This window comes from Castor canadensis, chromosome 8 (genome assembly GCF_047511655.1).
Source record: "Castor canadensis chromosome 8, mCasCan1.hap1v2, whole genome shotgun sequence".
Lineage (NCBI taxonomy): Eukaryota > Metazoa > Chordata > Mammalia > Rodentia > Castoridae > Castor > Castor canadensis.
In genome coordinates, this window is record NC_133393.1 from 31,599,484 (window position 1) to 31,626,777 (window position 27,294).

The following is a 27,294-nucleotide window of genomic DNA, read 5'->3' on the forward strand; positions in this document are numbered from 1 at the left end:
GTTTTATCAGAGCTTTTATCATGAAGGGATTTTGAATTTTGTTAGAGGCTTTTTCTGCATCTATTGAGATGATCAAGTGGTTTTTGTCTTTGCTTCTATTAATGTGTTGTACAACATTTGATGATTGCATATGTTGAATCATCTCTGAATCACTGGGATGAAATCAACTTGATCATCATGTATGATCTTTTTGATAAGCTGTTGAATTCACTTTGCCAATATTTTATTGAGTATTTTTTGCATCTGAGTTCATTAAAGAGATTGGCCCGTAATTCTCTCTCTTTTTTTGTGTGCCTTTGTCCGGTTTTGGGATGAGTGTAATACTGGCTTCATAGAATGAGTTTGGCAGTGTTCCTTCCCTTTCTATTTCATGGATAAGTTTAAGGAGTGTCGATATTAGTTCTTCTTTAAAGAAGATGAAATTCAGCAGTGAATCTGTCAGGTCCTGGACTTCTTCTTTTTGGGAGGCTGTTTATTGCTGCTTCAATTTCATTGCTTGTCATAGATCTATTTAGGTGATTTGGTTTAATTTTGTATGATCATATGTGTCTAGAAATTTGTCCATTTCTTCTAGATTTTCCAATTTATTTGAATGTAGGTTTTCAAAGTAGTTCCCTAGTTTTCCTTGGTGTTTGTTGTGATCTCCCTTTTTCATTTCTAATTTAATTGGCCAGCGGTTTGTCATTTAATCTTTTCAAAGAACCAGATTTTTGTTTCATTGATTCTTTGTATGGGTTTTTTTTTTTTTTTGGTCTCTATTTTGTTGATTTTGGCTTTCATTTTTATTATTTTTCTCCTACTTGTTTTGGGTTTAGCTTGTTCTTATTTTTCTAGGAGTTAGAGATGCAGAATTAGGTTGTTTAGATGAGATTTTTCTGTGTTTTTAATATATGTGTTCATGGCCATAAACTTTCCCTTCAGGACTGCCAATGCTATCACATAGATTCTGATAAGTTGTGTTTTCATTCTCAATATAATCCATGAACTTTGTGATTTCTACCCTTATTTCTTTGATGATCCACTGATCATGATGCAACATGTTATTCTCCAAGTGTTTGAATATTTTCTCTTGTTTCTTTTGATGTTGACTTCTAGTTTTATTGTGTTGTGGTCAGAGAGTATGCAGGGGGTTATTTCAATTTTCTTGTATTTGTTAAGATGTTCTTTGTGACCTAAAACATGATCTATGTTGGAGAAAGTTCCATGGACTGCTAAGAAAAATGTATACTGTGGTTTTGTAGGATAGAATATTTTTTAGACATCTGCAGGTTCGTTTGATCAATGATGTCATTCAACTTAGAGCTTCTTTTGTCTGGATGACCTTTCTATTGGTGATAAATATTGACATCTTCCACCACCACTGTGTTTGAGTCTATCTGTGTTTTTATGTACAATAGTATATGTTTAATGAAATTGGGTGCTCTGACATTGGGTACGTATAAGTTAATAATTGTTATATCCTCTTCATGCATTGCTCCTTTTATTAGTATGAAGTGACCTTATTTGTCTCTTCTGAGTAATTTAGGTTTGAAGTCTTACTTTATCTGATGTAAGTATTGTTGCTCTTGCCTGTTTTTGGTGTGCATTTTTGGTAATTCTTCTACCCTTTTACCCTAAGGCAATGTTTGTTTCTGTATGTATGGTGGGTTTCTTATAAACAATCAATTGTCTTCCTTTTTAATCCAGTTTGCCAGTTGGTATCTTTTGATGGGGGTGTTGACCCATTAACATTCAGTGTTAATATTGAGAGGTATGTGGTGATTCCTGCCATTTGGTTGTTTTTCTTGTGTAAGGGTTTGTGTGTATGCAACTAATTCTATTCTGCTTTCTAATTACTTATCTACTTCTCTCTTGAGGTTTAATAATTCCCATTATTTCATGGCTATGTTTATTTTCAACTTCTGTGTGTGATTCCTTTCAGAATCTTCTGTAGTGGTAGTTTAGTGGTTATATATTGTTTTAATTTCTGATTGTCATGGAATGTTTTTATTCCTCTTTCAATTTTGAATAATAGGTTTGCTGAGTACAGTATCCTAGAACTGAATTTGTTTTCTTTTAGTGCTCAAAATGTCTCAATCCATGCCCTTTTTGGTTTTTAAGGTTTCCTTTGAGAAATCTGTTATTTTGGTTGGTTTACCTTTATTTGTTATTTGATTTTTCTGCCTTACAGCCTTCAATATTCTTTCCTTGTTCTCTGCATTAATTGTTTTAAATATCCTGTGGAGAGTTTTTATTTTGGTCATGTCTGCTTGGTGTCCTAGAGGCTTTCTGTACCTGAATGGGCACCTCCTTCTCAAGATTTGAGAAATTTTCTGCTATTGTTTTGTTGAATATATTACCTATACATTTGGCCTGCACCTCTTCTCCTTCTTTGATGCCCATGATTCCCAGGTTTGGTCTTTTGATAGAGTCACATATCTTGCATATTTCTTTTACAGCTCTTGAGTCTTTTGTTTAAGAGTTCTTCTGTTTTTTTCTTTAATGTGTATTTTGTCTTTGAGTCCTGAAATTCTATGTTCCACTCATTCCAATGATGTTCTCCTGAACCTCATTGAGTTGTTTTTAAGTTCATTGGACATTCTTATCATCATTCTCCTGACATCTGCAACTGAAGATTCATCCTCTTCACTTTCACCAAATCCTGTTGTTTTATTGTTCGCCTATTGAGGAGTCACATTCCCCTGCCTTCTTTTTTTCCACGTGTTTCTATTTTGTGCTTTGCTCATGTACTGTTGATTAGTTAGTTGAGGGGTTTAAATCACCTGTTATCTTTCCCTTGACATAATTTCTGTGCTCTGAATATCTTAGTTGTTAGCTAGGTTGTTGTGATTTTTCTGTTCACTGACCTGGAGGTATAACTCATCAATAACAAATTCACAGATTCAATTCCAAACAGTTATTTACATAATACGTAAAAAATCCTTTAATACTACTATCTATAAACAGATGGTATTTGGGGGATAATAGTTGTATACATAGAGATTGATACTTAGGTAATTAAAATGATGGTGCTAGAAGAGGGGGCAGGTAGAAGGGTGAGGGGAAGACAAGATATGAGGTGTGGGAACTACAGGGTAATAAGTCCCTAATGTGTATAAAGGCATAGTTCAGTCATTGTGGGGGAGGGTGCTATTGTCAGGGATTGCCCAGGGATAAGAAGGATGGGGGTAATGTGTATAGTTGTTATCATATGACTGTTGAGAGGTGGTAGAGACAGTTTGGGGAAAAGAAGGGAGGATAGGATGGTAAGAAGAAGAAGGGAAGAGAAAAGAAGAAAAATATTGGGGGAGAGAAAGGTAAGTGGAATAAGAGAGAGCTGCTGGGGTTGCAGTTTCACTTGGTGGTGTAAATTGTCAGCTCCTGGATGGCGCAGGCAGGCTGATGGAAGGCAGGTTCCATGTCCACGAATTTTGGTGGGTCCAAGTTATTCCAGATGTTTGCAGACCTCATTCTGCAGTTCTTTGCATTGCGATTTTGCTCTTCCAAGAGAGGAGAAAGGAAGGGAGGGGTGGGAAGGAAAATCGACTTTCTAGTGAGTGGTTCAGCAGCTGCTGGTTTGCAATACCCAGGCTTCCAGCACTTTTATGTGCCATAAAAAGCTAGTTTAAATGTCAGTCATTGTACATTATGTACACCCTATGTATTGGAAGTATCTTAGTTGACAAAAAGCCAACTAATCTACCACGAATCGGAAGAATTCTTTTGGAATTGTGAGATTCCAAGGTGAGGTTCCAGGTTCTCAGGGTTCCAGGGTCTGTCAGCTATCTGCCATCTTGGTCTCTCCCCTAACTTTAAAGAATATTATTTTATTGATGGCAATGAAGAACTATGAGTTCAGGAAAGAATGCATACTAACAAATGGAACGAGATCTCAATGTTCTTAAGGATCTGTGATGTCTCAGGTACTGTGCTTGGTACTTCATATAACTGATCTCACTTAATCCCCCTGGAAGTTTTATTATCTCCACATTTTACACATGTGGAATCTGAAACTTAGAGAAATTAGGTAGTAGACACTAAGTGCACAGTAAGTGCTTGGCCAGAACTTGAACCTGGATGTTTCTCTTTTCAATGTCTTGTCTTTGAACTTGCCCTCCTGTTCTCTTTTAAAATAAATAACCATAAAATACTTAATTTGAGTTTGTCAGATTCTTAGTTTTTGTTTTTAGAGGTAAGCTTTCAACTCTCTTTGGCATTATGTGGACAGCTGTCCACATCCATGTCAGAAAACCTGAGTTCACATCATGGTGCAACTATCCTTACCCATAGTATTGGGAATGAAAATCTCTCCACAAAAACCTGTTTTAGCCTCCTCCTCTGAGTCAGCTGTTCCACTGGCCACTGTCCAAGGACCCTGCCACTCAGGGATTGCAAGAACTGGTTCTGGAGTCACATGCTTAATTCAAATTCTGGTTCTTCCAGTGGGACCTTGAGCTAGATGCTTGGCTCTTCATGCCTTGGTTTTCTCATCTGTAAAATGAGAATAATACCAATGATACAGGATTGTTATGCGAATTAAATGAAAAAAAAACTTTGAAATGTGGTGTATGGTAGATACTCAGTAAATGTTAATGCATTGTACGTTGCAAATTACTATGAAAATGTAAGGAAGTTTTACCTGACTGCATTATAGTAATTTTTACTGTAGCTTATCACTATAATGTGTAATGAAAAATTTGTTGTATTTTTTACTTTTACCCATTATTTCTTTTGCTCCATCAGAGGCCAGCAGAAATAGTTGATGAGGAAGAAGATGGAGAGAAAGCAAACAAGGAAGCAGAACAGAAAGAGTTTTCAGGAATGAATGATGAAGTTGAAGGTGAAGAAGGTAGGGAGGCTGCCAGTGTCCCTGAGCAAGTCGAGGCGATCCAGAATCACAGCGAGGAGAAGGAAGGTCCTGCTCGTGTAAATGGAGGCACTGATGAAGAAAATGGAGAGGAACTGGACCAGGTTAATAATGAGCTTCAACCTACAGTGGATGAGGAAAGAAAGTCCCAGGGATCTGACAATGTACAAGATGAGGTATTCCTATTCTTTTGCTTACTTATATGTGTGCACAAATGTGTATGTGTCTGTGCACATGCATGTGCACATATGCTCACACTTGAGGGACTATGAAAATAGTTAGTACTTGGACCAAAACTACCTATAGTAGAGAAGACACAGTGACATTCAATTAATTTCGATTTCTACTTATTTCAACCAGTTAACGAATACTGCAATATACCTGACAATACATATATCTGTCCCTCTGTTATCTTCCATCCATCCACCCATCCATCCATCCATCTATCCATCCATCTTCTACATTATTATATGACAAATTTACAGAGTCCTTTAAGAAAATGTATAATAAAAGAGAAATACAAAAAATACACTTAGATTAGGGGAGAACATACTAGAAAGGGATATTGAGACCAGTAGGACCTTGACATAATATAATGAAAATCATTTCTATAATCAGTGATTTCTTTGCTGTCTAGAAGAATAAAGTTTAATTTGTTTAGTCCACCTTAAATGGATCCATTAATCAAGAATTTAGATGTAGCAAAACACAAGAGGAAGCAAGTTTAACAATGGCAAAGTGGAAAGTGTTCTTGAGCCCTAGTTTTAATAACCAGTACAAAGTTATCTGTAATCCACAGCACACTTACACAAAACATTCCTAACATCTAAATGAAAACACTCAGTATGTCTCTTATTTGATCTTTACTTAAGGTGAGATAATCACAGTCTTATTCTATAAGAAGTACATAGTACATTTCCCATTGGAGTTCTACATTGTTTTCAATGTCATTTACATGGCAATTGCAAAAGCAGGTTTCATAAGTCTTTGTTGTAGTATCCTTTGATGAAAGTTTACATCAAAGTGTAATTCTATGTAAGACTAGATAGTAAGATCCTAGTATGCTTTTTTCCATTAGTTTATCTTAATTTAATGTATGACCTCAATAGACTTTACAGAAATGAATAGATTGTTTGTCTTTCCATTTTCCATGAATGCAACTTTTTGAAAACAATCCTGTAGTCTGCAAAAACATGGATAAAGCTGCAGGGCATTATGTTAAGTGAAACAAACCAGACAAAGGAAGACAGATACTGGATGATGTCACTTATCTGTGCAATCCAAAAATGTTGAACTCATAGAAGAGTGTAATGAAGGTTCCCAGGGAGTGAGGGTGGAGTTTGGGGAGATTTTCATCAAAGGATACAAAATTTCCAGTAAGACGAATAACTTCAAGAGATCTCTTGCACACTGTGGTAATTATAGCTAGTGACAAGGTATTGTATAGTTGGAAATTACCAAGGAAAATGTGTTCTCACTACAAAAGGTGGTGTGTGAGGTAATGCATAGATTAATTCAATTTAACAATTCCACAATGCACACATATTGCAAAGTATCAAATTGTATGCTATAAATATGTACAACTTTTGTAAATTAAAAATAAATAATTTTTAAGTGAAGGAGAAAAATAGGCTTTAAAAAAGGAATTGAGCAGCTGTCAAGATCAAGGTTTTATAATTTGGCATGGGTTTGAGATATAAGTGTCTATGGTATGTAATGAGGATAAATCCAAATTCTTGGGTACTCAGATGAGCAAGTGTCTGATATGTGACTTTTTAAGGATGTTTAAAGATCAAATGCCTAATACAAGGCACTTACTTCAGAAATATTAAAGCTTATTTGACTCATCTTCCCCTTACATGGATGATATATGTCACCTTTCTTCCTAATGTATTACTATAGATATACTTCAAGCATACCAAATGTATAAACATCCAAATTTATATGAACTACAAATTAAAAAATGTTTACAAGAGTATTATTTATTTATAAAATGATTAAAAGCCCAGTTTACCATGTAACATTTTTTCCTATATGAGAGTTCTTATGAAAATTGAGATGTGATTATAGGAACATAACAGGACATGTAAGATAAATACATGATAAGCAATACACATATATTGAGATTCTGAATGTATATTAAATTCAAGATACCATTTGAGATATTTCACAAGGTAACAATGTGAAACAAGACATAGCCCCAGAAATATTTTATATGTATATACACACACACACACACACACACACACACACACACACACACATTTTTTCCTTTTCCTTTTCTCAAGCACAAATTGTTTGGGGGAGCTGGAACTGCTCTTGATTCTTAGAATGGTGGCCCTTATGAGGCTGTGAGGACTCCAGAATTTAATAGTGCATAGTTTGATAACCAGCTCATTCTAATTTCATCCCTCAGTTTTCAGTCTAGTTGGGAAAGACAAATTATAAATGAGACACTCATTAGTAACAGGAGAAATCCAGGCAGCTGGAATGATAGTTGCTACTGGAGAAAAGCTGCCTCTGCATTTTGATTTTCTGTCCTGCTCTTATCTACCTGATGCTTGATGGCACTTAGTGTAATGTTCACCATGGATTTGTGAATTCTAGTAGGAAACTAAAGCTAGGGGAGTATTAGGAACGGACTGGATTAATGAGGCATGAGTGTGGAGTTGCTGCATTTTACTCTTCCCTTATCTCTGACAATTCTCAACTAAAAAGTGCAAATATGCTTTAAAAAGAAAATTCAAAGGGGAATAAGGAAAAAAATTGAGAAAATTAAAGCCTGTGGCGTAAGAAATGTCTGCTTTTAAATCACTAGTGAATTATGGTCCCAGAAAAGGTGTTACCAAGCCAACTGGCTACAGTCTTTTTGCTCTACCCAGATAGAAATTCAGTAGGCAAGGATAAACTAGCTTTTCATTGCTGGCAATCCTGGGTCATTGAGTGATAGGGCCTAGGGGTTTGACTGGCAGATACACCAAGTCCTGAGAGGCAGGGGCCTATTGTTTCAGGCTTTAGAAGCCAGAGACATGGCTCTAGGCATTCAGGTTGGAGATTTATTTTTGGGGGGCTTTAACCACCACTTGGCAGCAACTGTAATCCTCTGCTTTCAGCAGCAACGGGTGCTGGCAACAGATAGCAACAAGCAGCAGCAGGTGGAGCCTTTTAGTGTTGTAGCTCTCATACAGCACCTCAGCCTACTGTGACAAGTGTTGAAATTGTTTGTCTTGGAGTATTGGCATCCTTGGCCCTTGATAGCAGTAAGTGCTAGAGTTTTCAGGCCTAGGGTCTCAGACACTCTTGGCCCTTAAAACTTGGCAGCTCTCTAGAAATCTTCCAGTGACCAGAGTCCACAGATTCTTGTCTTCTGCTCTTGATAGCCCTCATTGTCTTTGTTGCCTCTCCTCCCATTGTTTTTGCCCTGGGTGCACTCTTATCACTCATTGTGGCTGTTGGGGAAGCAGCTACTGCCAACTCTGCTGCTGCTGCCACCATCCTGTCTTCATGTTACCAACTCATCCTGCTTTACTAATGATAATGATCAAAAATAGGGAAGAAAGGACCAATGGTCCTTAAAGAGCCTAATGTTGTAACACAAGGAGGAAACACTGGAGAGTGAGACCAGGCTGCTCACAAAGCGAGTCAAATATCTTTCTTATATAGCCAGAAAGGAGTGGGGGGATGGTAACTTGGTTTACACTAATTTTAACATGCCTTCATGCAAATGGAGGACCATGCTTGCACCAATCAGAGGCCTCCTGCTGGGACCAGGTTAAGCACTCCTCCTCTGGTCCAGGTGAAAATGTCTATAGGGTCATCTAGAGTTCACTCAAGTTTATGAAGGCAAAAAGACTTGTGCAAAGTATGAAATAGTCATGGCTGGGATTGTACTTCTGGAGCTGGAACTTTGCTTCAAATAAGCAGCTATGGTTGCTTCCTTAAGGTGTCTGTGGCATGTTCATAGCAGCAGGGCTGGCATCAGGGGAGTGTCTAACAGCTGTTAGTTAGGGAGTCAAATTGCCCTGACCCCCAACATCTTAGTTTATTTGAAGGAAAAAGACATTAAATGTGGGTTTAATACTTACACTAAAGGCTTATCATTAACACCAACAGTGTGTTAACAGTATTTAACAGTGCTTTGACAGTGTTTAAAAGTGCTTTACTTTTAACCCAATACCCTTGGGGAAAGTTAGGTAAACTGATCTGTCTTTAGGGATTCTGCACAAAAAAGGGTTGAGAATGGCAAGACCACTGGGTAATGATAGACTAAAAGACAAAGGGAACTCAAAGGACTATTTTTAGTTGAATACCTATAAGATTCATTAGAACAGTTTTATAGATTTTTTTTCTTTGCAAATTTTATTACCCTTATAAGCCAAAGAGCTAAATATATTTGTTTTGATCTATTTTTCTCCAGGCTGATTTAGACTCCGAAAGACCACCAAGGCCAGAAGTGAAAATCACTAGTCCTCAAGAAAATGAAAACAATGAACAAGACAAAGACTGTGCTGCCGTGGCATAGATGATTTTTAAAGAGAGAGTATGTGGAATATAAGAAAAAAAAAGTGAAAGGTTATAATACTTGAATAATCAGTGCATAGTTATTGCTAAATATAATGTGACAATATGTTTGAACACTACCTATTGAATTTTAAAAATAGAAAAGATTAGATAACTTTTAGCTACTAAAGGAGAATGACTTCTCTTTGTGAAATGTGTGTTTAAAATTCATTTGCAAGAATTAAGTAAGAAAGACAGGAGAATTTGCACTGGAAGAAAGTTAGCTACTTGTGTTTATAAAGGATAAAAAATAGGATCAACTCCTATTATACATTTTATTATAATTTTCACAGCAAGATTATTAGATGGCAACTTCTAAAAGCATTTATCTAAGAAAGCATAGAATTTTAAAGAATTGGTAAAAGGAAGACCTGTATTATTTTCTTACAGTAATAAATTCTTGACTGAACAAATAGTAATTTAATTTCACAGATACTTTGGAGATGGCGATAGACTGAAATGTTTCTAGCACTTATTGACATTCCTTCTTCCTCTTTAGCCAAAATCCACCTTAAGTGAACTAAAAAGACAACAGAAGGTCCTCATTTTGGTGGGAGGAAGCACTCATTCACACTGTCGGTGATGAATATTGGCATGGGCTCCCTTAAAATGGTTTTGGGTGCTAATGCTGTAGCTGCAGTGGCGTGCACTCAGGAGGGTCATAAAGCAACATCCAATTATGTAAGAGCCTGGTTGGACGGTTCGCAAATCTGGAAAGTCTATGGATTTTCACTGATCCAGTCTATCTTTACAATAAAATTCTTTTCTTCTCCCTCATGTTATATTACTGGTTAACTTTATGTTAGTTAAGATTGATTTCTTCCCAGGACTTTTAAAAACAACAACAACAAAAACAAGACAGTGTAATAGGAAGGAAAAAGTGGTCTATAAGTAGAGATTATGACTGTGCAATTTCACTAGCTCTTTGCTTTATTTCCATTAGGGCTGCCTGGTGATATTTTTTGCTCACAGGGAGGGATATTAGCAAATATTTATTTTCCTAAGTAGTTATAAATTTAGCCTTTCCAGAAATTTTCCTTCTATAAATTTAGAATCCATCTGACAGAAGTTGGTGAAAAAGTTTTAAAATTTTTCATAATGAAACCAGTTCCTGATTATAACTTTGTGAACTGATGAATTAATTTACTTTCACCTTGTGAGGTTTATACGGAGAAAAATACAATTGCATTAGTTTGATGATCATTAGTTGAGGTGAGGCCTTTCTTAAATATAGAAATAATATATTTTTCTCATATTAAAGAATATTTTTAATTATGTGGAAGATATAAATTAGAAATTTTAACATCTAGTGCTTTTAAAAGATTCATTATTAATCATAAGTTTAAAAGTTTTCCTCTTTTATAACCAACTACTTGGAATCAAAACAGTTGGCAGTTATATATATTATAATAATATAGAAAATAGCTCTTTTTTTCTCTAGCAGTAATTTCAATTTTTTCCACAGACAGGAAATATGAACAGAGATTATAGAGTAACAATATTGGAAAGAGATAACAGCACAAGGATATATTAATCTGGGAGGATGAATTATAATGGGGATAAAATCTAGACTGTGTTTTCTACCAGTGGACTCACTTTTTTCAAATGGGACAATATGAAGCACTGTGAACTACAAACAACCATCTTGCACTGTTAGGGAAACGAACCAGCTGGTCTCTAAATCTTAAATTCCAGAACTATTACTGGGTCTGGGGGTTAATGAGCTTAAATAGTTTATAAAAATGTGAGATTAAATATAAGAACTTTGAACCAAGTCTCAAAGTGATTCATTCTCTTTTCTTTCTTCTATGAAGGCTTTCTTCCTCAATAAAGTATTTCTCTTTGTTCCCTCCTGTTGTTTTCTTTATTATACTATGAAGCTTATGTTTTAGGGAAACCTCTTTGGAGTCATTTAAATGACTCTTTTTACAGCACATTTATATTTTACTGAAATTAAAGTTTGAAATTTAAAGTATTCTTCCAAAAAGGTTATAGTCCACAATAACAGTACTAAAAAAGTTAAAAAAGAATGGGGACCTAGTCATCTCTTGTGTGTGTATTTTCACCTGTTGACAACATAGAATTGTGACCTACCACAAGGGAATGAATAATAACTTACCATGTTAGAACAGGTTGCAAACATATTACTAAAAAATTAATGAGTGACACATATCTAAATAAGCAAAAAGTCACTCACAGAGAACTAAAATTGTGGACATTGCTCTGCAGATGCCTTTAACATAAATGTTGAAGTCAATCACCTGCCAAATATGGCTGTTTCCTCTGTGGGAATGTGGTCTCCATGGAAGGCGAGCTACACAAGTTAAATGAGATTTGCTGGCAGATTTGAGAATCATTTATGTGACTGGACGAAAGATGTTGATTAGGCTTCATGAATTATTTTATAGAAAGAGGGGGCTATGAAAAACTTGCTGCTGTTATGTAATAATCAATATAATGCTTTGAGATCTTAGTTGTCTGTGTGCTGTATACATAGGCTTCCTAGCTTTAATTTTATACAATTACTTTCTTGAACTTATTTGGATTTTTAAGATACTTATAAAAAACTGGCTTGTTAGTGAAGTTGGAATATTAGGAGTTTTGTAGAGCAAGTAAAGGTTTTGACTTAAGTAATTTTCAGACTGAGGATGTTTTACCTGGGTTAACATCTGTCAAAATGGCTATCGACTATTCGTTAGCTTCTAGTTATGAAATATGAGACTATGACCATAGGATAAATTGTTATTCATGTTTTTCCTGTGACCATAGGATGATTTATTATTTAAGACTTTTTTTCTTATTTTTTTTTAAATACTAGAATGCAAGATTTACAGGAAGAGTATGATATAATTATGTCTCCATTTTATTCTGAAAGTGTTAATTCTTACCCTTACGTACAAAGAAGAACCATCCTGTATATGCCCCCTACAGCCAGTCATACCAATATGAAATTATTCATGCTAGTACTATATAGCTCAACAGTCAACAGTCTCATAATTTTTATTAGATGACCTACCTATACACAAAGGATGAAGTTCATTCACTGTATTTAAATTTGTGGCTGCTGAACAATAGGAAGGCTTCTTTATCTCACTAATTCTTTAGGAGTATTAGCTCTATACTTTCATTTTTTACCTAACAAATAGCAAAAGCAAAGTTTAAAAAGATTAATTGCTGAAGAGAAAGCATCACAACTGAATTGTTGCCAATCTGAACAGAAATACAATGTATAAATCTATATTACATACTTATACATGCACTTTTTATAACATTAAAAGGACCTCCTTAGGCACAAAGTTATTAATAGCATAAGCTTTTGTGGGTGAAGTTTAGAGAAGAAATGCATAAAAACATAGAGCAAGTGTTTAAATGGTGCTTTAAATATTTGTTCATTGAGACTAAGAAATTTAAAATTTTTTTCAGAGTAAGGAAGTTACCAGCATTTTAATGAAAAATTATTGTAGGAAGAAACATTAAAAAATCACATTTTAAAAATATACATATCTTATTCTTATTTTCCTTAAGTGATTACAGAGTATACGGTTGTTGTCATCAGGCTTAAGTACTATATACTTTAGGTGAGACGATTTTATACCAATATAGGCTGTTTCAAAAGGTTAGTCACTATTGGGAGAATTTGTGTAAGAGTGTGTGTGTGTGTGTGTGTGTGTGTGTGTGTGTGTGTGTGAGATTTACTGGATGTATTGGACTCCTTTTGGTACTAGATTGCCCAGTGCATCTGAAATAGATTGAAAGACTGACTTATCAGTCCACTAGTTTATATCATGTTCAGGTTCGCTGCAGAAGCATTTTAGTGTTCTTGTGTGAATATAATATCCTCTCGCTCATGGGACCATTTTTTTTAAGGTTAGTCTGTTTTTATAAGATAGCGAATACATGTAGTTTATTATTATTGATTATTATATTTTACAAATACCCTAAGATTTTTTTGCTCTTAAAAAATGTCCAGGTATGGAGATGGCCTGGATTTTTGTTCTTTCCACATGACGTTTATATATATTTCTTCCTGTGATATTAGAGTGACAGATGGTGAATGAAACAGTGTTCCTATATGCTGATGAGGAAAAAAAATTACTGCTCTTGAAGAGTCTCTTCTTCAGGAGATGAGGAATTAGGAAATAATTTTTTTAAAGTCTGGATTACAATAAAGCACTTATAAAATCAAGAGTAACTAATGGCACTCTATTGACTTAAGCTGACAATGACTTAGCTCTGATCTTAGAGTGGGACCAAATGAATTTTCTGTAGTTTTATCAGCTTGAACCATATAGTTTAAATATTTTAGCTATTATTGTCACAAATGTAAAGACATATGGGAAAAGGGAGTAACTGTAGTCAATTTTAGAAGTTTGGAGGAAGCCTATTTTGTTTCTTTTCTTCAGTGTTTTTCTTTAAGTTTTTAATACGTACAATAAGAATGGGTAATTATTGGTGTTAGAAGTAGATTAAGTTGAGCTCATTATTTTTATAGGATTTATAATGTCTAGGAAAATTATTTGTTCTTTGATAAAATTATAAGCAATTAGGTTTTTACTTCTATATCAGTCAGTGTACATGCTAAAATGCATGTTTACTATACCTTTTGAGTAAGTGGATTGTCCTGTTATGTAATTAAAATGTGCTTGGTTGGTTTAAGGTTTCCTTGTGATGTGTTGCTAATACTCATGTATTAATCTTTTTCATGGGATTTTTTTCATGAACCCAACAGAAGCATTTTAACTTTTGCAGAAGTTGAGTGGGTTAAAAGTCACATTTCTGTGTAGCATAGATATTAAACCTCATTATTTAATTTTCTTACATCATATAATTTTTCATGTGCATGTTTATTTGATAACTATTTCAGGCATATTTTTAAAACTCATTGTTTCTTTATTTTATGAAATATTTTCACAGAAACACAAGTCCAGAAGTTTTGTAAAGATATATTTGAAAACAAAGAATAAATTATGCACATATACAATTTGTATACCTATATCCATAAGCATAAATTTATAATCTTACAAGAGTTTGGTTAAAATTTTCCTTCAGTTTAAGGGATGTTTACTGCTTTTATTCTACTGAATTAAAATAGCTTTATTTTCTCCCTCATGCTTGACAAATGAAAACAGGTGAACCCTGTTTGTGGGATTTAGATTCCATTGCTATGGAGAGTAATGTGTTAATGCATCTCTCCTTTGCACATGACTAGCTTATCTTTGTTGTTCCATCAGAATAAAAAGGAAACTTCAGCAATAAAGGAGGCATCTATATTTCCAGAGTGAACTCTCTTTAGACTACATGGATTAGAAATGTTCCACAACCGACAATGACTATAATTTCTACAAGGTACTATAAAATTGGAAGCATGAATTTGTTATTTTATACTTATTTATGAAAATAAAACATTGCTTTCCTGCAGGTTTCTAAATGTTTTTTCCCCTTTTTCTCTCCTAATGGGATTTCTAGTCAATTAAGTTGTGATACAGTCTCTCAAATGTTCTCATAGTCAAACTCAGTCTTCCATTAAAAAAACAAATGATACAGGCTGTCCCACACTATACTTTCCATTGGTTTAGTAGTAACAAAAGTGATTTTAAAATGTTTGGGGGAGATTCCAAGATGGGGACTAGAGGGAGGAAGCAGAAAGCATGCTTCCTAAAGTAAAATCTTGGAGAGACACTGGAGATACATCTTACAGGAAAAACCACTGAGAAAAGGCAAAACTCCGACTCTTCCACACCTCCAGCCCACACATAGCATCTCCATTCCATGTTAAATGGAGAAACCAGGAGCGCTCCCATGCTGCCAGATGCCAGCTCCTACTGGCTCGAGAGATGCAGAACACTAGGTGAGCTAAGCGGCACGTGGTACTCCCACAAACAGCTCTGGGTCAGATCATCATAGCACCCTGGACAGACTGACCCCCCACCCAGGGAAAAAAGAAAAAAAACCCTGAATAATAAACAACAAAAAAAGACATGTAGCAAAGAGGGTGGGGCACCCTGAGCACTGAAGAGAGGGTGAGGGGCAATCCCTCACAGAACTGTAAATAAGCAGGCCGGAGAAGGCAGGAATGGTGGCACCCACCTAGCAACCTTGCAGTGGGAAAGCTTGTAAAAGTGGCTGTGTAAGGAAAGCCCCACTGGAGACGGGGGAAGGGGCACTTCCCACATGAACTGTAAGTAAACAAACCTGCCAGAGAAGGCGGGTGTAGCACCACCTCCCCCAGTGCGCTTGGAAAGGGGAAACCTTGTAACAGTGGCTGTCATGCCAAGGAGAACTCTAAATAAACAAAGCCTGCGGGGCTAGGTGAGTATTAAGCTCACTCCTGAGATCAGCATAAATAAAGCCTCCAGCAACAGCAGGCTGACAGTAGCAGGTAGGTAAGCCACAGCCTCAGATAGACATTTACAGAACTGTATCCAGACTCTTTTTTTCCCACTTTTTCCTTTTCTCTTCCTTTGATGAGACAACGACTGAACTATAACGTCATGCTGAAAGACTTACTGAAACTGTACTGAATTTGAACTTGCGATATTTTGTTGTGTTTTTTTTTGGGGGGGTTTCCTTTGATAAGATAATGACAGAACTACTTCTGAGACACCATCTCCAGGACTGGAGGCTGAGGGACTAACACCAAAATTATTAAGTCTGAAACTTTATTGCATTTGAACTTGGGGATTTTTTTTTTTAAATTCTCTCCCTGTCTCTTTAATGCCTGTTTAGCTTACTGTTGATTAGTACACTATCTGTCCCTGTTTATTTCTTCAACACTGTTTTTGTTGTTTGTTTTGTTTTTTTACTTGTTTGTTTTTCCCCTTTTCTTTACCTTCTTTGCTTTCCCTCTCCTCTCACCCTTCCATTCTAGATATCACCATTGTTATTATTACAAGCTAGAAAATACTTAATTGCACACAGTACAGGAACAGTAACAATAGCAAGGACAATGATGGGAAGATGGAGAAAAGAGGGAAAACAGTTTCCCCCCAGCAATAAATTAGTACAGGAACCAGAGGGAAATGAAGAAAACAGATACTCAGATCCAGACTCCAACAAAATGAAGATAAATTATGCCAAAGAACCCAATGAAGCAAAACTATCATTCAAAATAGATGGAGCAGTAAAAATCTTCCATGATAAGCAGAAACTAAAACAATATGTGACCACAAAGCCACCACTACAAAAAATTCTTCAAGGGATTCTGCACACAGAATAAAAGAGGAAATTAAAAAGTTCCTGGAAGTCAATGAAAATGAAAACACAATTACTGGAACCTGTAGGACACAGCAAAGGCAGTCCTGAGAGGAAAGTTTATAGCCATGAGTGCATATATTAAAAAGACTGAAAGATCTCAAATCAATGACCTAATGATACATCTCAAACTCCTAGAAAAACAAGAACAAGCAAATCTCAAAACAAATACAAGGAGAGAAATAATAAAAATAAGACCTGAAACCAATGAAATAGAAACCAAAAAAACCATACAAAGAATTAATGAAACATAAAGCTGATTCTTGGAAAAAAGAGACAAGATCAATAGATCACTGGCAAACCTGACTAAAATGAGGAGAGAAAAAACCCACATTGGTAAAATCAGGGATGCAAAAGGGGAGATAACAACAAATACCATGGAAGTCCAGGAAATCATCAGAGACTACTTTGAGAACCTATATTCAAATAAATTAGAAAATCTTAAAGAAATGGGCAGATTTCTAGATACATATGATCATCCAAAACTGAACCAAGAGGACATTAATCACCTGAATGGATCTATAACACAAAGTGAAATTGAAGCAGCAATCAAGAGTCTCCCCAAAAAGAAAAGTCCAGGACCTGATGGATTCTCTGCTGAATTCTATTAGACCTTTAAAGAAGAACTGATATCAACCCTCCTTAAACTATCCCACAAAATAGAAAGGGAAGGAAAACTGCCAAACACATTTTATTAAGCCAGTATTACACTTATCCCAAAACCAGGCAAGACATCTCCAAAAAGGAGAACTATAGGCCAATCTCCTTAATGAACATTGATGCAAAAATCCTCAATAAAATAATGGCAAACCAAATTCAACAACACATCAAAAAATCATTCACCAAGACCAAGTAAGCTTCATCCCAGGAATGCAGAAGTGGTTCAACATATGAAAATCAATAAACTTAATAAACAACATTAACAGAAGCAAAGACAAAAACCACTTGATCATCTCAATAGATGCAGAAAAAGCCTTTGATAAGATCCAACACCATTTCATGATAAAAGCTCTAAGAAAACTAGGAATAGAAGGAAAGTATCTCAACATTATAAAAGCTATAAATGACAAACCTACAGTGAGCATTATACTTAATGGTGAAAAACTGAAACCATTCCCTCTAAACTCAGGAACCAGACAAGGATGCCCACTATCTCCACTCCTATTCAACATAGTACTGGAATTCCTAGCCAGAGCAATTAGGCAAGAAGAAGGAATAAAAGGAATGTAAATAGGTAAAGAAACTGTCAAAATATCCCTATTTGCAGATGATATGATCTTATACCTTAAAGACCCAAAAAACTCTACTCAGAAGCTCCTAGACACCATCAATATCTATAGCAAGGTTGCAGGATATAAAATCATCATAGAAAAATCATTAGCATTTCTTTACACTAATAATGAACAAACTGAGAAAGAATGTATGAAAACAATTCCATTTACAATAGCCTCAAAAAAATCAAATGCCTAGGTGTAAACCTAACAAAAGATGTGAACAGCCTCTACAAGGAAAACTATACACTTCTGAAGAAAGAGATTGAGGAAGACTATAGGAAGTGGAGAGATCTCTCATGCTCATGGATTGGTAGAACCAACATAGTAAAAATGTCTATACTCCCAAAAGTAATCTACATGTTTAATGCAATTCCCATCAAAATCCAATGACATTCATCAAAGAGATTGAAAAATCTACCATTAAATTTATATGGAAACACAAGAGGCCACGAATAGCCAAGGCAATACTCAGTCAAAAGAACAATGCAGGAGGTATCACAATACCTGACTTCAATCTATATTACAAAGCAATAACAATAAAAACAGCATGGTACTGGCACAAAAACAGACATGAAGACCAGTGGAACAGAATAAAGGACCCGGATATGAAGCCACACAACTATAACCAACTTGTCTTTGACAAAAGTACTAAAATATATGATGGAGTAAAGACAGCCTCTTCAGCAAAACTGCTGGGAAAACTTGTTAGCAGTCTGCAAAAAACTGAAACTAGATCCATGTTTATCACCCTATACCAATATTAACTCAAAATGGATCAAGCATGTTAATATCAGACCCCAAACTTAAAGTTGGTGCAGGAAGAGTAGGAAATACCTTGGATTTAATAGGTATAGCCAATAACTTTCTCAATGGAACCCCAGCATGTCAGCAACTAAGAGATAGCATAGATAAATGGGACTTCATAAAACTAAAAAGCTCCTGTTCATCAAAAGAAATGGTCTCTAAACTGAAGAGAACACCCACAGAGTGGGAGAAAATATTTGCCAGCTACACATCAGACAGAGGACTGATAACCAGAATATATAGGGTACTTAAAAAAACTAAATTCTCCCAAAATTAATGTACCAATAAAGAAATGGGCAAGTGAACTAAACAGAACTTTCTCAAAAGAAGAAACTCAAATGTCCAAAAAACACATGAAAAAATGTTCACCATCCCTAGCAATAAAAGGAATGCAAATTAATACCACACTAAAATTCCACCTCACCCCTGTTAGAATAGCCATCATTAGCAACACCACTAACAACAGGTGTTGGTGAGGATGCGGGGAAAAAGGAACCCTCTTACACTGCTGGTGGGAATGTAAACTAGTACAACCACTCTGGAAAAAAATTTGGAGGCTACTTAAAAAGCTAAACATTGATCTACCATTTGATCCAGCAATACCACTCTTGGGGATATACCCAAAAGACTGTGACACATGTTACTCCAGAGGCACCTGCACACCTATGTTTATTGCCGCACTATTCACAATAGCCAAGTTATGGAAACAGCCAAGATGCCCCACCACTGACGAATGGATTAAGAAAATGTGGTATTTATACACAATGGAATTTTATGCAGCCATGAAGAAGAATGAAATGTTATCATTTGCAGGTAAATGGATGGAACTGGAGAACATCATTCTGAGTGAGGTTAGCCTGGCTCAAAAGACCAAAAATCGTATGTTCTTCCTCATATGTGGACATTAGATCAAGGGCAAACACAACAAGGAATTGGACTTTGATCACATGATAAAAGCGAGAGCACACAAGGGAGATATGAGGATAGGTAAAACACCCAAAAAACTAGATAGCATTTGTTGCCCTCAATGCAGAGAAACTAAAGCAGATATTTTAAAGCAACTGAGGCCAATAGGAGAAGGGGACCAGGAACTAGAGAAAAGGTTAGTTCGAGAAGAATTAACTTAGAAGATAACACACATGTACAGGAATGCAATCCGAGTCAACTCCCTGTATAGCTAACCTTATCTCAACTAGCAAAAACCCTTGTTCTTCCTATTATTGCTTATACTCTGTCTTCAACAAAACTAGCGATAAGGGCAAAATAGTTTCTAGTTTCTGCCAGGTATCGAGGGGACTGAGGGGAAAGGGAGGGGACGGGGTGGGTGGTAAGGGAGGGACTGGGGGCAGGGGGGAGAAATGACCCAAACATTGTATGCACATATTAATGTAATAAAAAAAAAGAAAAAAAAACCAAGACCATAAAAAAATGTTTGGGAAAAACTCATTAAATTCAAAACTAGATGAGGCAACTCTCTTTGGTTTCACTGTTCATTTTTTTTTCCTCTTTCTTTTGGCTACAGATAACAGTTAGGATTGTTTTGGCTCTCCTCCCATTCTCTGACAGGTAATTTATTGGCTTTTCTTTCTTCTCTCTGAGTCCTCGAAGTCTCCTGAACAATCTCATTCACTTTCATATCTCAACAACCACCTCTGTGCTATGATTTCAAAATCTGCATTTCTGAGCTAGGTTTCTCCCTTGGAACTCCAGATCAGTGTATACAACTCACAGTTGAATAACCCAGTTCCTGAAACTCAGATGTTCCCAGGAAGACATATTCCTATTCCCGTGTTGCCCATCTGGTTAATGATGCCAGTCGCCAGACTCAAAACCCAGGAGCCATGTTAAATTATTGCTATTCTCTCACTATGTCAAACCAGTCATTAGTTTCTTTTTCTTGTTTTTGTATCTGATGCTTGACAAATGTTTGTTCCTTATTTACTAATAAATAGGCAGTTTCCCAATTTCACTTATTGGCCAAGAGGGTTCCTCATCATTCATGTTCACCTCATGTTTTCTACTGGGCTATGGACTTTTCATTATTGCTTGGAAAGAACTTTGACTTTCTTTATAACCTTTGCTGACTAGTTTATTTTTTTTTGCTTCTCTAAAAATAATATCAATCTAGAGAAGTTTTATTTAAGGAATGTGTCAACTATATTTTATAATTTTTTCTAATTATTTTTAAGTTTTATTTTTCTCATTTAGGGATTTATTAACCAGGACAATATTTTTGTGTGTGGCTAGTTATGGAAGCAATTCATCTTTTAAAAAATATGAATGACAAATTATCTTAACACTGTTTATTGACACACTGTCTTTTCCTCATTGACTGGTAATGTCACTTCAATCATATACCAAATTCCCATGTGTTTTAGGGAAATTCTTGACTCAAGATTGGAGGAGAATCCAATTATGAACTGAATTTTTGCCTCTCACCCCAAATTCATATATTGAGGCTCCAACCCCTGATGTGACTGTATTTGGGAATGAGGAGTTTATAGAGGTAATTAGGGTATGTGAGGTCATAAGCTGAGGTCCCAAATTCAATATGACTGCTGTTCTTTACAGAAGAAGAGACACAGGACTCTTTCTGTGTTCAGCTTAAGAAGACAGCTTCTATAAGCCAGAAAGAGAGGCCTCCCCAGAAACCAATCTGCTGGTACCTTGAGCATGGACTTCCAAATTCCAGAACTACAATGATATAAATGTGTTATCACTTAAACTTCGCAGTCTGTGGTGTTTTGTTAGAATGGCTGGAGCATTCTAATACAAATCCCTTTTCCTCATCAGGTCCTAAGTGATGGAGTGGGATTTGTTGTTGTTAGTGAGCATACAAGAGAAAATCTTAGTTCAGAAGTGTTTTTCAACAAATTATCTTCATCATCTTCATCTTCTCATTGTCTTTATTCTTTCTCATTGGTTTATGCTCAAGATAATAGAAGTTTTTAAGATATATTGTCCATACTGGTTTCTTAGTCTTCTGCTAAGGAGCTGCCATCTTCAGAAGGGTACTTCTGCTATAGCAGTATAGAAGGGCATCCAAAGAGAGCCACCTGGCTCATACTTCTCAGATACAGATGGCACTCTGCCTCTCCATCTTGCAGGGTCTTTTATATTCATATTTATATTGTGATTGACAATAGTGTGTTACAATCAGAAGCCTGTCTCAATCAAGATATTAAAATGCAGGGTTCTTCTCTTGTAAAATCATTGGAGAACATTAGCATACATGCAAAGAATGCTCATGACAGTGCACGAATGAAAGGGCATGGAGCCAGTCTTGATCACGTTATTCCTTCTTCTTGTAACTTTCAGAAATGATCTCTTGGGATAAGAATGACCCAAGTCTTGAGATGCCCAGATGTCCTTGTTACAGTTTATTAAAAGCTTATATTCGTATATGAAGGAAATATTGTTCTGTCAGCCTATAGAGGAGAGTTTGGAGATTCCTAACCTCATGATAATCTTCCCATATGAGTTTCTTGGGCTCTTTATGCCAAAGCTTCACTTTTAAGTTACTGTAAAGAAGCTGTATCTAATTGAGTGACTCTTCCTATTTAATTCAAAGGTCTCTTGGTTCTTTAATGTTCCATGTAAATTTGTAAGGTCAACTTGCCAGGTTCTGTGAAGAACCCTGTTAAGATTTTGATTAAAATTGCTTAGGTTTTTATAATATTAAGAAATCCTATTTATAACTTTAAAACATCCATTTATCCAAGCCTTTAAAAAATCCTTCCAAAAATTTGTATAATTTTATTGTAAAGATTGTAAACCTTTACATCAGTATCTCATAGTTCCATGACTATTGCTAATGGAATAATAGAAATATGTTTTCTAATTATTTATTATTGATACCTAAGGATGCTGTTGATTTCTTTAAATTGGTCTTATATTCCACACTTTGCCAAATTCCTTTTATTGAAGGGAGTTTGTAGTTTCTGAAAGACTTTAATGAATACTATGACATTACTTATAAAAATAACATTTGTTTCTGTTCTAATCCTTAAAATCATTATTTTCTTCTTATCTTACCACACTAATTATAACCTCTAGTACATATGGAATACAAACAGAAATAGCAAATATTTATGTCTCCTTCAAATTAAAGGGATGCTCATGATATATACATATATTTTTGGTGGTACTATGGTTTGAACCTCAGGGCCTTCCTCTTACTAGGTAGGCACGCAGGCACTCTACTGCTTTAGCCATGTCCTCAGCCATTTTTCTTTACTTATTTTTCAAATATTATATCAGCCTTAAACTCAGTCCTCCTAGTTACACTTCCTGAGTAGCTGTGATGACATGTGGCACTACCACATCCAGCTTTTATTAGCTGAAATGGTGTCACATAAATTTTTTGCCTAACTGACCTGGAATCATAATCTTCCCTGTCTCTGCTTCTGGAGTAGCTAGGATTATAGGGGTGAGCCACTGTGCCAGGCTGGGAATGCTTATAATAACTTACAATGAGTATGGATTTGCTTGATATTTGGTGCACTTTGCATCAAGTTAAATTTCTCTTTTACTCTTCATTTTCTAACAGGTGTTTTATTTGAAAACTCTGAAAGGATGAACTATGTATGAACTTTATGAGACTTTGCATCCATTAAGGTTCTCCTTTCATTTTTAAAGAAACTACATTACTATTTTTTCTTCAAATGTGAAGAAAAAATAAACCAATGCATTTCGATATGCTGCTGGATTTTGACTTGATAGTATTTAAAATTATTGCATTTATGTTTATAAATAGAAATGATCTATTTTGATCATTTCTTATAATTCTTTCCCTGATTGTAATTAGAATGGTTATATTATCTTCATAAGATGAGGAGGAAAGAGTTCTTATGTATATACTAAAATGTCTATAGATTTGGGCCACTATTACTTGAGAGATTGACAACTTGTGGTACTGCCATGGTCTGATACTGTGTGTGTATATTTAAAGTTTAAAAAATTAAATTTCTTTACTGATCATATGTCTATTCAGGTTTTATGTTTATTGAATCAAATTTGCTATTCATATTTATCTCAACACTACATATATACACATGAAGACAGTATACTGAAACCCACCATACATTGAAAACGGGAGGGGGGGGACTGGAAATGTAATGAAGGAGGTGAACTTGTTCAAAGTACACCATTACTCATTTATGGAATTATCACAGTAAAATCCCCTTCTATTATTAATGTATGCTAATTAAAAAATAGAGTATAAATTAAAAAGAGAATTGTAGTAAAATATCTGAAAAACTGTTCTTTCAAATATACTTAAAAATATAGAATATATAGAAAATAATTTCTAAAATTCCTTAGAATTTTTGAATGCCCTTATCTAAATGTAATTTTGTTCTTGCCTTTTTAATTTTATCATTGCTTGTCTTTGCTTTTATCATTTTTGTTTAATATTGCCAAATAATTGTTTTTATTGATTTTTTAAAAAACAATTGTTTGATCCTTGGTGCTGTTTGTGTTCTTATCACTAATATTTCCGTCTGTTTCTATGTGTTTTCTGTAACTCCTTAAACTGAATGCCTTGCTAATTACATTTTGGCTTTTTTCATTTCTAACATATGCTTTTGAGCCTTTAAATTTGCCAGTATGTTTCACATTAGCTATAACCACATATTTCGATATGGTTTGTTGTTGTCATTTTGACTGTAAATAGTCTTAGCGATTTCTCTATTTCTTCATTGACTTATGGGTCATTGGGTGAATCTAGAATATGTGTTGATGTTTTTCACTGACTGATACACTCATTCACCAACTGCTGTGAATGCTGACTTGTTCAGTGACTTGCCTTCAGTCAAAAAGATGCTACCCTGACCAAGAAGGTCCATTCCAGCATTATTTGTTTGTAATCAATGACTCACTGATAAGGGAGACAAAGACATCAGCTATTTTCCTCAAAGTGGGACTGACTCTGGTACAATTTATGCTTCAAGAACTCTTCATGTGGTCAGGCTGAAGCTTCTTTACCTTCTTCTCTGCCTTCTAGGATTTCTCCTATGCCTCTTTAGAATACCCCCTCCATAAATTGTAAATGAGTCTCCATCTCAGTTTCTGCATCTAGGGAGCTCAACTTAAAATAGGTACTAGAATAGCATGGGCTTTGGAAATAGATTTTCAGGGTGGAATTCTGGAGATTTATAGCTTGCTGGTAAGAGAGCAGTGAACACTCCATTCCTGGGGGTAAGTGGAGTTTTAATAGTCTCTGGCATGTGGTAGCAGTGTATTGCTGAGCTTCACCTGTGGCTTACTATGGTTGTACGTAGGTCGAATTAGCTGGTACAATGTTTCTGGAATTTGGAAGTCTGTGGAGAAATAGTAACTCTAAGGCAGACTATGGAATTAGGTTGCTCTCACTAAGTGCACTTTAAGAATTGAAGAGATAAGATGACAGGATTGAAACCATTAGTCAGCGAGTTAGAGCTAAGTGTGAAATTCAGAGAAGCTCATTAGTAGCATTTAAAAATTATTTTCTTTTATATTAAAAGGCAGATAGAGCTAAAGGTCAAACCTATAACTTAACAGCCTAGGCAAGTCCCCTATGGCAATGTCAGATTCACAATAGGAAAGAACTGTAGCTCACTTGGTGTGGGACTATCTGGTAGATGTGCTTGAGAGATACAGTCTCCCCTAGTTTCACCTGAAATCTTTGGATCTGCAGAAATACCTATTTTCCCTGGTTATATGATAGAGCTTCCCAGCCCCTTGTTTGATATCTATGCAGAGGCCTTAAGCAGAGCAGATTACTCACAGGACAAAGTTTACCCTTCTGCAAGTAGCAGGTGGTATGCCTAGAGTGGACCCGAGGGGGTGTTGGATCAAATAGGGAGAAATAGCATTGCTGGATAACCGGGAGGTTGTCAGTTTGGAGGCTTACTCTGATGACACAGATTTAACCCCTCAGCAAGAGACCTGGGAGACAGTTCACATATGTCGCTGGGATGGCTCTTGGAAAAATATGGCAAATTCTGATCACAATTAAATGAGGCAGAACTGCCAGTCTATCATGGCAAACTATGGAGGAAGGGATCAAAAGTCACATGCTAGAATGAGTCTCCTATGCAAGATAGGAAATCGTTAGGGGGGACTTAAAGGACACACCTTTTATAAAGGTGATCAGTGTGCTGGAGAGCATCAGCACTTGATTGAAACTTAGTGGTGGCTAACTGTAGGTTAGTATGGAAAGTAGGAGATGCTGTTGGAGAACTGGGCTCTTTAGCAGCAATAAAGAATGTGGGATCCCAGAGTAGCACTTAACTATGAAGCAAAGTGGAGGTAATTATCACTGTGGGCAGCAATATTGGAATTACATCCAGAAAGTCCTGACTTGCAGGATTTGTAGAGATAGTCCATAGAATATGGTAAATCTAAGTGTCATCAATCATCTGACTGGGGTCCTTTTGCTCTATCCAGATAGAAATCATGAGTAGGCAAACAAAAGTTCTTTTCCTGTTGGCAGTCCAGGGCCCTTGAGCGTCCATAGCCTATGGGCTTGACTGGCAGACCCAGAGGCTTACAGCTCCAACCCTTGAAAGCTAAGAGCTATTGCTTCAGATTTTAGAAAGCAGACTGTATGTGCTCATGTTGTAGGCTTATTGCTCTCAGCAGCCCCAATACCTGGCAACTATTGTGTCCTCAAATTCTAGCAGCAGTGACTAGCAGCAGCAGGCAGTCCCTGCTTATGTCACAGATCCTGGGCAAGCCTTTGGTCTTGGGGACCCTAGGCTGCTACAGTGACTAGTGTTAGAGCTCTCAGGTCTAGGGTGTCTGTGCTCCTCAGCCCATAAGGCTTGACAGCTCTCTGGAGCTCTTTCAGCAACCAGAGCCTGCAGTTTCTCTACTGCCTCTTTTCCCCATTTTTAATTCCCCAGTCTCTTCTTGAAACTTTTCAGCACCCTCTTGTGGCCAGCCATTGCTGTTACTATTGCTGCTGCTGTTGGTGACCCACTGAGATAGTGGCTACTTCCATCTTCACTGCTGCTATTGTTCTGCTTCCACCACCCTCTTTGTTACCAGCTCAGCTAACTCTACTAATAAAGATCAAAAGTAGGCAAGAAAATTCCACTTGAGAGAAGCCTGTTAATAGGCCTAATGTTGCAACACCAAGTAGCAGCATGGCACAGGAGGGTATATCCCAGGAGAGTTGAAAAGTGAGTCAGTCTCTCTATATAGTCAGTAGAGTGGGTTGTGGCAAGGGTATGTGCACCAATCATGGCACAGTCTTTCAAGCACATGAGGGATTGTGTTTGCACCAATCCCAGCCCTTCTGTTGGACTATAAGGGATAGTGCTCCCTCTCTGGCCTGGGTAAAAATGACTGCTAGATTTCACCATGGCTTGTGATAGCAAGAAGGCCTACATAAGCTGTTTGAAACAGTTGGGGCTAGAATAGTGCCTTCTGGAGCTGGAATTTTGTGCTTTGGGAACAAGCAACTGTGGCTGCAGTATACCTTCCCCAAGGTGTCTCAGTGGAGTGTTCTAAACAGTTAGGCTGCAACAAGGGCAGTCTGACTGACTGCTTGGCTGATAGTCCTTTGCTCAAGGC

At 36.3% G+C, this 27,294-nt stretch overlaps 1 protein-coding gene across 4 annotated transcripts in view; it reads left to right on the forward strand.

Annotated features, from left to right (window-relative positions):
- Positions 1 to 14,066, forward strand: part of Dcdc2 (doublecortin domain containing 2) — a 167,005-nt gene extending 152,939 nt beyond the window's left edge. For all 4 annotated transcript variants that reach the window (XM_074082779.1, XM_074082780.1, XM_074082781.1 and 1 more), the window contains 2 exons: positions 4,723 to 5,022; positions 9,264 to 14,066. In XM_074082779.1, the coding sequence (XP_073938880.1) occupies positions 4,723 to 5,022; positions 9,264 to 9,368 (405 nt within the window). In that variant the 3' untranslated portion in view covers positions 9,369 to 14,066. The remainder of the gene's footprint in view (positions 1 to 4,722; positions 5,023 to 9,263) is intronic.
- The last annotated feature ends 13,228 nt before the right edge of the window (positions 14,067 to 27,294 follow it).